Below are 13615 nucleotides of genomic sequence, written 5' to 3' on the forward strand. Positions count from 1 at the left end.
CTGTTGGTCTGTTTCTAATTGTTGTAGATGCTGTGTTAATGTGTTAATGTTGGTTCTTTCTTTTTTTTGAATGTGTGCATTTATTGCAATAAATTGTCTTCTCAACATCGCTTTCACCATGTCCCAAAGATTTCTCGTTTCTTTTTCAGAACTTTGTTAGTTCGCGTTTTATTTCTTCTATTATCCAGTCGCTTTTCAGCAGGGTGCTATTCAGTTTCCATGTATTTGTCTTCATTTCTTTGGTCTTCCTATTGTTGATCTCTAACTTGATAGGTATGTGATCTGAGAAGATGCTTTGTAGTATTTTGATGTTTGTTAATTTATGGAAGTTTGTTTTGTGGCCTAACACATGGTCTATTCTGTATAATGTTCCATGTGCACTGGAAAAGAATGTTTATTGTGCTTTTGTTGGGTTCAATGTTCTGTACACATCTATGAAGGCCAGTTGGCTGATTGTGTGGGTTAGTTCCTCTGTGTCTTTGTCAAGTTTCTTCCTGGTTGTTGTATCCAGTTTTGAAAGCAGTGTACTTAAATCACCCACTATTATTGTAGATTCATCTATTTCTTACTTAAAATCTATTAGAGTTTGCTTTATATTTTTTGGAGGTATTTCATTGGGAGCATAGCTCTGGTAGCATAGTGGTTCTGAATCGGGCTGTGAACCTTAAGGCCAGCAGTTCGAAACTACCAGCTGCCCTCGGGAGAAAGATGAGGCATTCTGCTCCCATAAAGATTTACAGCCTTGGAAACCCTGTACAGGGTCACTATGGGTTGGAACCGACTCGACGGCACTTAACAACAACAACATAGATATTTATTATGGTTATGTCATCTTGTTCAATTGTCCCTTTAATCATGAGATAATGTCCATCTTTATCTAGTATGCTTTATCTATTTGCCTTAAAGTTTATTTACTAGAGATTAGTACTGCCACTCCTGTTCATTGTTTATTGCATTGGTATATTTTTTTCCATCCCTTGGCTTTAAATCTGTTTTTGTCTCTGAGTGTATGATGTGTCTCTTGCAGACAGCATATTGAAGGATCTTGTTTTGTTCTCCATTCTGCTATCCTCTGTCTCTTCATTGGTGCATTTAATCTGTTTGTATTCAGTGTAATTATCGATAGATATGGATTAATTGCTGCCATTATGTTGTTGTTGTTGTTTTTGTGGTATTGCTGCTTTCTTTGTTCTGCTTGTCTTCCTGTGCTGATTTCATGTTTTTTGGGTTCTTTCTTGTCAACTTTGTCATAGTATTAATGTTTCCATGTTCTTCTTGGTATGTTGTGAAGTGCTAATTTTCTTTGAGGTTGCCTTATATTCCATTAACTTTTCCCTCCATTTAGTGCAGTCTATTTTATCCTGTAATCTATCAGACCTTCTCAGCATCTGGATCTCTGTTCCTATATATTTACCTTCTATTACATTGTAATTCTTTTGATCATAGTCTGAACTCCCAAATTCTCTGAGTTTGTTCTTATGGTTTTGATCTGTTCTCTACTCTTCCATCTATTGATTTAGTACTGGGAGGTGCTCCCACGTATGTCACTTTCTGGTTGTTGTCTGTTCTTGTTTCTCAGACCACAAAACTCCCTTTAGGTTGTTTTGTAATGCAGTTTTGGCTTTTGCAAAGTCCCTTAACTTCTGCTTATCCTGGAATATTTTATTATACCATCGTATTTAATCAATAGCTTTGCTGAAAAAGGATTCATGGTTGACAGATTTTTCCTTCCAGGGTTCTATTTATATATGTCTCTCCATTGCCTGCATGTTTTAAATGCTGAGGATATCTGTGTTCATGCGTGACTGAAGAACCCAGCAGTGGTGGGGATGGGGGGTGTCCAATCACTCAGGCACCCCTGTAGTCACCAGAATGGAGGTGCACAGACACTGAGTGGCCAATAAACAGATACCAAAAAATCCCCCCAAAATCAGAACAAAGCAAAACAAATAAGTATATTGCCCACCATTGCTCCGAAGTTCCCTTGGCGTTATTCCGTAGTGGGTCTGTTTGCTACCCTGCTCGTCTTGCCATTTGGTCTTGCCCAAGTTGTTGGCTCAGGGCCACTGAACCCCGCAGATTCTAAAGTATGAGATTTCTTACTTCTGCTGCCAGTTCCACTAGCTATAAGCCTTTTAAGGTTTTAAAGATTTCTACCTATGTGATTCAGAAGGAGCTCTGGTAGTGTAGTGGTTACGAATCAGGCTGTGAACTTTAAGGTCAGAAGTTCGAAACTACCAGCTGTTACGTTGGAGAAAGATGAGGCTTTCTGCCCCTGTAAAGATATACAGCCTCGGAAATCCTGTACAGTGTCACTATGAGTCAGTTCCTGCTCTATGGCACATAAACACTGCCACAATATGCTTCAGAGTTTTGTAGCTCTCCCCTGAACCTGCTTCATCTGGTATTCTGTGGTATTGCTGAAGGAGATCTTCACTGCACCACTCCCCTATCTGCCATGCCTTCACTAAACCTCTACCTTATCAGACATCCCAAAAATTCTTGAAAATCATAAAAAATATGAGTACTTACATAATCAAATATTCAGATTTCTTATAAAACTGAAGTAAATTAGAAGTTTTTGCTTTATTATAAAATTATTATATAGATAAATGGACATATGGAACAAAATACTCAATTAATAAAAGTGATTATACTCACAATTACAGTTTATTACACAAAAATGGTACTGATGGAGATCAGCCAATGGAAAGAGCATACAGAGTAGAATCCAGGATGGTGCCATATGTGAAGTATACTAGTCCCGAATAATTGATGCTAAGAGTTTTGCAACCATGATATCATTTCCATTTCATGAAACATGAAGACATCGGAAGAACTGAACACTCAAAGGTTTTAACTCTGAATCTTATGTTTGCAAATGTATGCTTTTAAATTTGTACAGTCATCTGATAGAAAGCCATGTGAGACTAGCATAACACAGTTATATCCATCATCTGATGGGTCTGCTACACTGTAAAAGATAGACATGCAAAAACATATAATGTTCAGTGTCATTTTCAATGCAATAATGCTATTTTATAAAAATAAGTAATGACATTTCTTATAAAATATTATCAATAATTACTGTGAATGCTCTATTCGTAAATAATACTTACATTAATATTTCATGTCACTAACTTTCTATTTATTTCTACATGACTATAATTCAGCACTGGACTGTGAACCACAAAGGCAGTAGTTCACGCCCTACAGCTACTGCTCTAAAACCCTATACAGGGACACTGTAAGTTGGAACCAACTCCACAGCTCTTAACAACAATAATTCAATTTAGGCTATTTATTAATATTGCTTATCTGAATGTTTCTTTTTGTATTTTTCTTCTTTATTGCATCATTCAGAAAAAAACTTACTTTTTGTTGAAAGTTGAACCATTTATCCATAACCATGGTTGATTTTTGCTTTTACGAGACACTCCAACCCATGAGAAAGAAGATAAGGAAATAACAAATTTCTATTAGAAAACAAAAATATTATTTTTAAAAAACCATTATGAAAACCATATTTAAAAACCATTTTCTTCAGTTCATCTTTAATTTTCCAGAGTGCTAGGTTCTAACACTAAAAGTTTATTAAGATAGAAAGCCACATATAATATTTGCATAAAAGTTCACCATTTCCTTACTTTTGATTCAAAGGTAATTATTTCATCAATATTTAAAATTTTCATAACTTGCTTTTTAAAAATCATATAACTTAATAAACTGAAGTTGAAATAATCTATAATAGTAATACCTGACATAAATTATTATAGGCTGTGACTTGTTTGTCTCCAGAAAAGGATTTTTCTGGTATACTTTTCCAAGATTTATTTATAAAGAATATTAAAGGATTACCATTGGGAAAATAAATTACATTTTGATAAAAAAAACTTAGTTTTCAAGACTTCGCACTATTATTTTTGTTGTTGTTAAAGTTTTTATTGTGAATTGAGTGAATGTTTACAGGGCAGATCATCAATTTTACATTAAAAAAATACTTTGTTTCATTACAATGATTATAATCTCTTCCATGTACATCAGTTAACAGTATTTCAGTATTTCTCTCTATACATTCTACCTCTTTTTTTGTTTTTAAACACTCCGTCATATATAATAATTTGCACCACCAAAAGGCACATTCTGCAAGTCTGCTTCCTGACTGACAGCTCCTAGTCCCTCTCTTCCCATGAATCTAAAGTCCTCAGCTGCTCTCTCTATCCATGTCCACATATCTGCCTCTATCAATGGTGTCACTGCTTCTCTGTATTCTACTTGTTCTCTTCTCCCTTGATGGTCATAGGGTCCTTTGTCTCTGGACTGTAAGATTAACTACTCTCCCCTTTATTATTGTGTATTGCCTTAGGAAAATCTATTGCCTTTATAATTGCGACAGTCACAATTAGTCATGATAATAATTGCTCATTATTGAATCATAAGAATCTTATCGGCATCCCTTTTAACCAGACCCACCTAGACAAGATGAAAACTATTGAGAGGGGACTTTATTTTCCTACACACATTCTTAAACTAAACTTCCTCTTGAAGTCTTATAAGTCAGTCACTTCATGATTGTATTGCCCCTCATTTTAGGTAGCCAGTGTCTAAGTTTCCCGTCTTTATCTACCCTGTCTATGTACAGAGAGGATTGCATTGATACTTGATGTCAAGACTTCTTCCCTCCCTGTTGATATTTAGAGATATTACCTCCATGAGTCTTCGTGTGGCGCTGTGGGTTGATGTGCCAGACTGCAAAGCCGTTTGAACTGCAAGGTCGGTGGTTCAAGCTCACCAGCTTCTCCTTAAAAACTGTATACAGGGTCACTGTGGGTTGGCACTGACTTGACGGCACTTCACAACAATAACAACACCTCCATGAGTATAAGTCAAATTCATCAAACTGTAGCAATTTATACTCATGTCCTTATTTATTTATTTATTTTTTCTCTTCTTCTACTCAAATTGTGATTATCAAGCCATTGAAACTAGGTCAAATGGGCACTATCTGAAAGTTTGGGTGATCTTGCACCATTCTTTATTTACACTAATTCCACTTTTACTCTTATCTGTACTGTTTATTGTGTTTGGTTTCCTTGTAGTTGGTTCCGGCTCAGTGACCTTATGTACAATAGAATGAAACACTGCCTGATCCTGTGCCATCCTCACAATTGCTCTTCTGTTTCAGCCCATTGTTGCTGCCACTGTGACAGTCCTTCTTATTGGGTTATGCCTCTTTTTCATTGACCTTCTACTTTAACAAGAATTATGTCCTTCACCTGTAACTGGTCCCTCCTTGTAACATGTCCTAAGTATGAGAAACAAAGTCTTGCTGGTCTGAATTCTAAGGAGCATTCTGGCTGTATTTCTTTCAACAGAGATTTGTTTGTTCTTCCAGCAGTCCATGGTACTTTTAATGTCTTCTCCAACACTGTATGCTCTTTTGATGATCTTCCTTATTCATTGTACACCTTTAACATGCATATGAGGCAACTGAAAATATCATGGCTTAGTTCAGGCAAACCTTAGTATTCAAACTGATATCGTTTCTGTTAAAATTTAAAAGAGGTCTTGTGCAATAGATTTTCCTGATGCAATACATTATTTGATTTCTTGTCTGCTGCTCCCATGAATGTTGATTGTGGATTCAAATAAAATGAAGTATTTAACAATGTCAATTTTTCCCAATTTATAGTTATATTTGTGGATTCTTGTTTTCTTTACGTTGAGTTTCAGTGCATACTGAAAGACCAGTCTTCAATCTTCACTAATTTATGTTTTAATTCCTCTTCACTTTCAGTAAGGAACGTTATATCATTTGCATATCACAGGTTGTTACTGAGTTTTCCTTTAATCTTGATATTGTTTTCCTCTTCATATAATCTGCCTTCTGTGATTGTTTGATCAGCATACAAATTGAATAAGTATGGTAAAAGGATGCACACCTGGTACACACTTTTCTTGACTGTAAACCTTTCAGTATTCCATTGTTATGTTCAAACAACTGCCTCTTGGTCTAACTATAGGTTCCTCATGAGCGCAATCAAGAGTTCTGGAATAACCATTCCGTGCATTGGTGTCCACAGTTTGTCACTATCTGCACAGTTGAAAGTAATATCAGTAAACATCTTTCTGGCTTTTTTCTGCTTTCAGCCAAAATCCATCTGAGTTTTAATGGTGTTGTATTTAAGTGCAATTCTGTCTATAGTACTATATATTGTTGTTGTTAAGTGCCATCAAGTCGGTTCTGACTCATAGCAACCCTGTATAGAGTTCCTGAGGAACAGCTGGTGAGTTTGAACTGCCGACATTGCAGTCCAGCACATTAATCTGCAGTACTACACTAGGACTCCATATAACACTATATAGCAACCATGTATAGGGTTTCCTAAGAGCTGCTGGTGGGCTAGACCTACTTGTGGTTCACAGTTCAGTGTTTATCCTTCAGTGCCACACCAGGGTTGATTTTGGTAGAAAGTTAATTTAGAAAGACAGTGACACACAGAAAACACAGGTACCAAAAAAAAAAAGAGAGATAGAACTCAATACCCAGTGAAATATTCTTTCAGTTATAAAGATAAAATTAATACATTCTCAAATGGAAGGAAACTAAAATTGCTTGCCAGTAGCAGTCCTACTAACTAAGATTGACTAAGAAAATTCTAAAATGCTCCCATAGCATCATGGTTACAATTTGGGCTTCTAATCTCATGGTCAGCAGCTCAAAACTACCAGCTGTACTGCAGAGAAAGATGAGGCTCTCTGCTCCCGTAAAGACTAACAGCCTCGGAAACCCTGTACAGTTATTATGTGCCGTGGAGTCAGTTCTATTCACCCATAGCACATAACAACAACTCCATAGCACATAACAACAACAACAACAAGAATGTTCTAATAGAATAAAATGAGGAAGAATGAATTCTGAAGCATGAGAAGGAAGAATGTAAACTGGAAAGAACAGAAATAAAGGTACATTCAATAAAATATTATCTTCTTTCTGAGTTTTCTGAATCATATAGCTGTGGCTAGATGGCTATCTAACAAAGCAATGTCCAAAGCAAGGAATATTACAAGAGATCAAAAGGATCCAGGTCTACTAATAATTCATTACATCTTTCACTTTGGTAAAAAACACACACACACACACACACACACACCAAACAAACAAAGTCCTCTCTCTCCATTTTGAATTCCAGAGGTCCTGTCTCCTCATCAGTATTAGCATGAAAGTACAGTTGAAAAGTAGAGACCTGTCCACCTGAGTGACCCTGTGAGTATTTGAAATCTCAGTGGCATAGCATCAAGCATCCCAGTCATATGTGAACAACGATAGCACAATACACTGAAGTGGTGGATACAATTTCTGCTCACAAATAAAAATAATAAGCTCTAGAATCATGCTACAGTATGGATGAATCACAAAATAACTGGGTTAAGTTAGAGTCAGAAAAAGCATATATTGTATGACTTCATCTATTAAAAAGAAATTCTAGAAAATTGAAACTAACCATTGGTGATAGAAAGTTATTGCTTGTTATTGGGGATAGAAGAAGGGTGAGAAAAAGCATTGTAAAAGTGCACAGTAAAACTTTTGAGGGTAACAGTTATCCATATATATTGTTTTCAAAGATTTATACGTATTTTTAAATTGATGAAATTATATGAATTAAAAATGTACAGTTTAATTTTTTAGTTGCTATGTGCCGTCAAAGTCGGTTCCAACCCATAACGACCCTGTATAAGGTCTACGAGGAGTGACTGGTCAGCAACACATGGGTTAATGGTCTGGATTTTAGAGTTGGATTGAACTGCAAGGTGAGTGGTTCAAGGTTACCAGCCGCTCCTTCGAAACTCTATACATGGTCGTTATGGGTTGGAACTGACTCAACGGCACTTAACAACAACAACAACATTTTATTTTAATAATATGCCTCAAAACTGGCTTTAAAAGGGAGAACAGGTAAACTTCCTCATTCTGATGGGGCTATCATCAAAAACCCAACAGCATATAAGCGAAATAATAAAATAATTTAAGCTCTTATTCTGACACAGGAAGACATATTTCTTTCTTCCCCTACTCACTTTTGAAGTGAACATTCTTTCAAGTAGGGAAAGATTAAAGACACAATAAGCTAGTTATACATTTTAATTCTTGTTAAGTGTCCTTGAGTTGGTTCCAACTCTTTGCAACACTGTACAGAATTCTGAGTAGTGGGTTTGAACCACTCACATTATGGTTGCTGTTGTTGTTGTTAAGTGTCGTCGATATCAGCAGTTCCGACCCATAGCGACCCTGTATAGGGTTTCCAAGAAGCAGCTGAGGAGCTCGAACTGCTGACCTTGCAGTTCAAATGGCTTTGCAGTCTGGCGTATTAACCTACAGTAGATTAATAACTAAATCTACTCCAAAATAAGCACTATCACTATAAATGAAAAATTGGATCATAATAACATTAATAAAGTCTACTCTTTAAAACGTCTCCAATATGGGAATAAAAATGTAAGTCAGAAAGCAAAATAAGACTAATTGAAACAGGATAAGCAATGCTTATCCTACAGCACCATACCTGGACTTCATTAATTTTAATGGAAAGAATCAAATTGACATGCCATAAGGGAATACATTTTCAGATAAATTATCAGAATTAATCAGTGTATTTAGAGAGATTGCCAGACACATAGTCATTGTACAAAATTCATATTATGACAAATGAAAAATATACAAAAAAGAAATATAAAAGATAATTAGAGACAAACAAAATGGACAAAAAGACAGTCAAGACTTGTATACAAAAAATAAGATTGGCTGCTAAAACCCACAAGCAGCTCTTCAGATATCCTGTATAAGGTCACTATGAGTTAGAACTGACTCAACAGGACTTGACAACGACAACAAAATATTATAAGGCTGTCATAAATTCTAATATTAAAGTCCTTATACTACTAAGTTTTGATGAGGACACAGATCAAGGGATAGGTTCAAATACTACTTGATAAAATGTGCATTTGTCTTAGAACTGGTAAGCTGTTGAGATAATTTTTAAAATATTGACAAGTACATATGTCTTTGACCATACAATTTCATTTATGTGAATCTAGGTAATGTGTTCAAAAGACATTCAGAAAGATATTTAGAGAACCATTACTCACATTAACTAAGTAGTAGCTAAATATTTTAATAATCATTAAATTTCCAACCAAAAACAGAATGTATTTTAGAATGTTTATTCACATAACAGGGAAGTTTCTAGTGGTATACATGGTTAAGCACTTGGCCACTAACCATAGAGTGGCTGTTCAAATCCACCAAGATACACTTTGAGCCTACTTTTGAAAGGTTACTGCCATTGAAAACTCTCTGAAATACAGTTGAAGTTTAGAATACATGGGTCCTGTGAGTCAGAATGAGGTCTTGATGTAGCGCTGGGGGAAATAGTACTGGACTACAAGGTTGGTTTGAACAACAAGGTCAGTGATTCAAACTCACCAGCAGCTCCTTGGAAACCCTATACAAGGTTGCTATGAGTTGGAACAGACTCCATGGCTCTTAACAACAACAGCAACAGTGATTCAGAGCAGACTTCATGGCAACTGAATAGGTTGCTTGTTGCTGTTGTTTTTTCTGGTTTTGGCTTGAAATTGATTACTTACATAACCTAATAATCAGTTGAACAGCTCTCACATGTGAATGAAAGGAAATAGATTATTAACATATACTTTATGGTTCCATTTTTAGAAAGAATAAAAACAAGCAAAACTGCTCTATAATATTGGAAATCAATGTAATGATTTTGGATGAGGAAGGAGAAGTGATAAGAGAAAACAAGTGTAGAGTTAAAGGAGGCTTATAGTGAGTATTTCTTGACCTGATCTGTACTTGCATTGGTCTATAAAATTTGTCATTTATCTTCACATTTTGATGTATTTACATTTATTTCTGTATGGTAAAATGAAATAGCAAATTTTATTTTAGGAAAAATGAATAGAAGTATTGTTTTTCATAAAAAAAGCAAGAACTGGAAATGAATCACTGTACAAAGATAAACTATAAATAAACATTGCTAATTCAAACTGTAGATAATAGGTAGCTTGGAAATAAATAAAGCACAAATCTGGACAAATCAGTCTTGGAAGAACTGCATTCACAATGCTTCTTAGAAACAAACATGTCAAGACTTTGTCCTGCTTACTTCAGGCTAGTCATCAGGAAAAACCAATCATTAGAAAAGGACACCTTGTTTGGTAAAGTAAAGGATCAGTGAAATTAAGAAACATACTGCATGAGATGAACAGACAATGGACACAAACACACCAGTTATCATTAGGACGGTTCAGAAAACTGTGGTCAGTGTCACAAAACAAAATGTGTATGATTTGTTGTGTGACTACACCAATTTGCTGTGTAAACTCTCATTCAAATCACAATGAAAAGGAAAAAAAGGAGTAGGACCGAATTACATTTTGTTTTATTGTACATAAAGACTACAAGGGTCAGAGTCAACTCCATACAAAAACATGAACGAAAATGTGGATGAACCCTTAAGACCAAAATATCAACCAAGACAAATTAAGATACTAAACAGCTCATCTAGTATAATTCTATTTCTATTTCTATAAGATTGTAAAGTATGGGAATCTAATCTTTAAGATGCATAGGAAACCTGGTATGGCAGTAATATTTTTTGATAAATTTTATTGGCTCAAGTATATTTTATATTTATGTTTATTTTTGTATATTATATTTTAAAAATAAAGTATCTATAATATATGAAATCTTACCATTTCTTCATCATTTTCCATAGAAATCAGATTGGATTTCTTAAGGGCACAGGCTGTTTGACTTTCTGTCCAGCTTTTTTTTTTACTACTAATAAAATAACAATTGTTGGAATAAGAAATCCAGTCTTCTGGACAATGACCACAATGATGCACTGAGGAAAGGTTCAGAATTACTATAGAGAAATAGTTTGAATTAAAAATGCAAAGGTAATTGACATTTTTGAATAATAATGTTATTATATTATGCATAGACATATACAATCGATAAATGTAATTTACCATATTTACATATAAAAAATGCATACACACAAAATATCATCAGACTCCCAGCCCTAATTTATCTATCATTAAAAAGACCTATGCTATTCAGGTTCTGAAAATCACTGAACAACACCAGTTTATTAGAAGAGTAAAATTATTTCATTTCTTACCATATTATGCTGTTGTTGTTTGCTAAGTGTTGTCGAGTTGATTTTCAACTCATAGCCACCCATGTAACACAGTAGAAGTTCCCATAGGGAGCTTTAGATTATAATTTTTATAGGGAGAGCACCATGGCTCTGTAGGATAAACACTAGACTGTGAATCACAAGCTTGGCAATTTGAGACCACCAGCTGCTATTCAAAAGAAAGATGAGGCTTTCTACTCTCACAAAGATTTATAGTCTCAGAAATTCTATACAGAGGGGCTGTGTGTCAGAACCAATTCAGTGGCATTTACTAACAATAATTATCTTTATAGAAGCAGTAGAGGATTTGAGTCACTTGTCAAACAAGGGTATAATGATTTTAAATGCATATTTCTGCTATATTTGATAACATGAATGCTCTCTTATGATTTTTATCTATAAAAATTATTGCTACATTTTAGAAGGTTTTTAAATGCCTTATTATTTCTTCATGACCTAAATAGAGACAAGATAGCTGTGGCACTGTGGGATAACACACTGGACCACAAGTTCTGTTTGGACTACAGGGTGGGCAGTTCTAACTCACAAGTCACTCTTCAGAAGCCTTATCAAAGTTCGCTATGAGTCGGAATTGACTTGAAGATACTTGATAACAACAATAACCTTAACATATCAGAATTTTAAAAATGTTTACATACCTTTCGGGACTCTGTTCTTTTCCAGTATTACAGTGCCTAGACAGAGTAAAGTAATTCTCATAGTGATTAATATTTCTTTAATAAATCACAATAGTTTTGTTGTCTAGCATAATCTTTGATATATTATCTTAAAATACAATAATATCATTTAAAAATATTTTATCAATGTAATTTAATCAATGAAGTTCTCAAGAAAAATATTCGAACAGTATCATGAACAAATTTTGCCACTTCTTATAGTATTTGATTTAATTACTTTAAAAAATTAACTTTTATTTCTCAAATAAGTGTTTTCAGTCTTAATGCAAGTTTTGGAAATGTGAAAACACATGTATATATATATATATATATATATATATACATTTATGTATAATATACACATTTAGAATTTAAAAACATTCTTTACAATCATTCTGTTATTCATCTCTTTGAAAAATTCAGAATAACTTTTCCATATTCAGTTCACATTAATGATGCATTCTAAATTTGTCAAGTTTAAACAAAACTTGACAAATATATGACACAAATGCATTAATTAAAATGAGAGTTCTACTCCTTAATATTATGAAATATATTGAGGCACATTGAACATTTTAGAAGGAATATCCCCTTATAGTATTTTACGTACTTACCGGGGTTAATAATTCTCACAATTTCTATGCTGGCCATCAAGACAATGCAAGTGACTCCTAAGATCCCAGCAGTGAGCTTTCCTGGAGGAGATGGACAATAAGCAAAGAGATAAAATGGAAGCACTGAGAAAAGATAGAGGTAGGCAATGTGTACAATGTTTGCATTCAAGAGAGGCCAGAAGCACAAGGAATCATATGCACAAGTACTAGACCTTGAATCCACATTCTCCATTGCAATTTTTCTCAAAACTTGCCATTTAATTGCCATCAAAATAATAGCTCATGGGTTACTTATGAAAGACTGCACATTTCAAAAATGCATAAATATAATTAATCTTTAGATTTTGTAGTAGAATATGATATCCAGCTGAAAGGTCCCACCTTCAAAAATGAAGACTCTTAAGCCTGTGCCCTTAATCTGACTTTCCTTGTTCCATGTCAAGTTTTGACTCTTTCCCCACATCTCTGCACTATGCTTTCTAATTAAGTTATATTGCGAATTGACTAAATGTTTTACCTTTGCAGTGGCCATTTTTGTCATTCTTCTGAAGATTCTGAGAAGTGTTATGAAGGATTAAATCTGCTTAAGTTATTTCCTGCTCACTTATTGAAATGGATTTTTTAGCATCCTTAGATTTCATTTGGTGTCTTTTTGAGTTCTTGATCAGATTTATATCTGAGTAGGTTTTTGTTTGGTTATTCATCTCTGCAGCAGAGTTGTGCCAAGCTGTGTGCACTATGGTAAACTGAGCTTAAGAAGGAAATGTATGCTGGTTATATGACAAGATCAAAGTAGGTGGGGGAGACAGTGTACTCTTTGCAGCTGAGAGTCTCATGTTCTGGCTCTAATTGGAGTCTCATACAAATGTCTCATCGTGGGATAAGTAATTTTATTTTGCATTCAATAAAACATTAATACTTGGAGTAAAAAATGCAATAAGTTATTGAAAAATAAATGTGGCTCATAAATGAGATTAGTCTTGCTTATTGAAGTCAGTTCCACAGAAATAAATCATTACACTTCTTGGGTTAAAATTAAAATGTTCTATTGGGGATAAATGCATCCATTTAGGAAGACAACTTTCTAATACAATTATCG

The 13615-nt window shown here is 34.5% G+C and overlaps 1 protein-coding gene across 1 annotated transcript in view; it reads right to left on the reverse strand.

The window, feature by feature from the left end:
* LOC102821675 (NKG2-A/NKG2-B type II integral membrane protein-like) overlaps nucleotides 1-13220 on the reverse strand; it is a 22805-nt gene extending 9585 nt beyond the window's left edge. The window contains exons 1-4 of the mRNA XM_006877542.1: nucleotides 13106-13220; nucleotides 12517-12597; nucleotides 11885-11959; nucleotides 10777-10949 (exon numbers count right to left, since the gene is read on the reverse strand). Coding sequence (XP_006877604.1) covers nucleotides 10777-10949; nucleotides 11885-11959; nucleotides 12517-12597; nucleotides 13106-13220 — 444 coding nt within the window. The remainder of the gene's footprint in view (nucleotides 1-10776; nucleotides 10950-11884; nucleotides 11960-12516; nucleotides 12598-13105) is intronic.
* Between the last annotated feature and the right edge of the window lie 395 nt (nucleotides 13221-13615).

The sequence above is a fragment of the Chrysochloris asiatica genome, unplaced genomic scaffold, assembly GCF_000296735.1.
Source record: "Chrysochloris asiatica unplaced genomic scaffold, ChrAsi1.0 scaffold00525, whole genome shotgun sequence".
NCBI lineage: Eukaryota > Metazoa > Chordata > Mammalia > Afrosoricida > Chrysochloridae > Chrysochloris > Chrysochloris asiatica.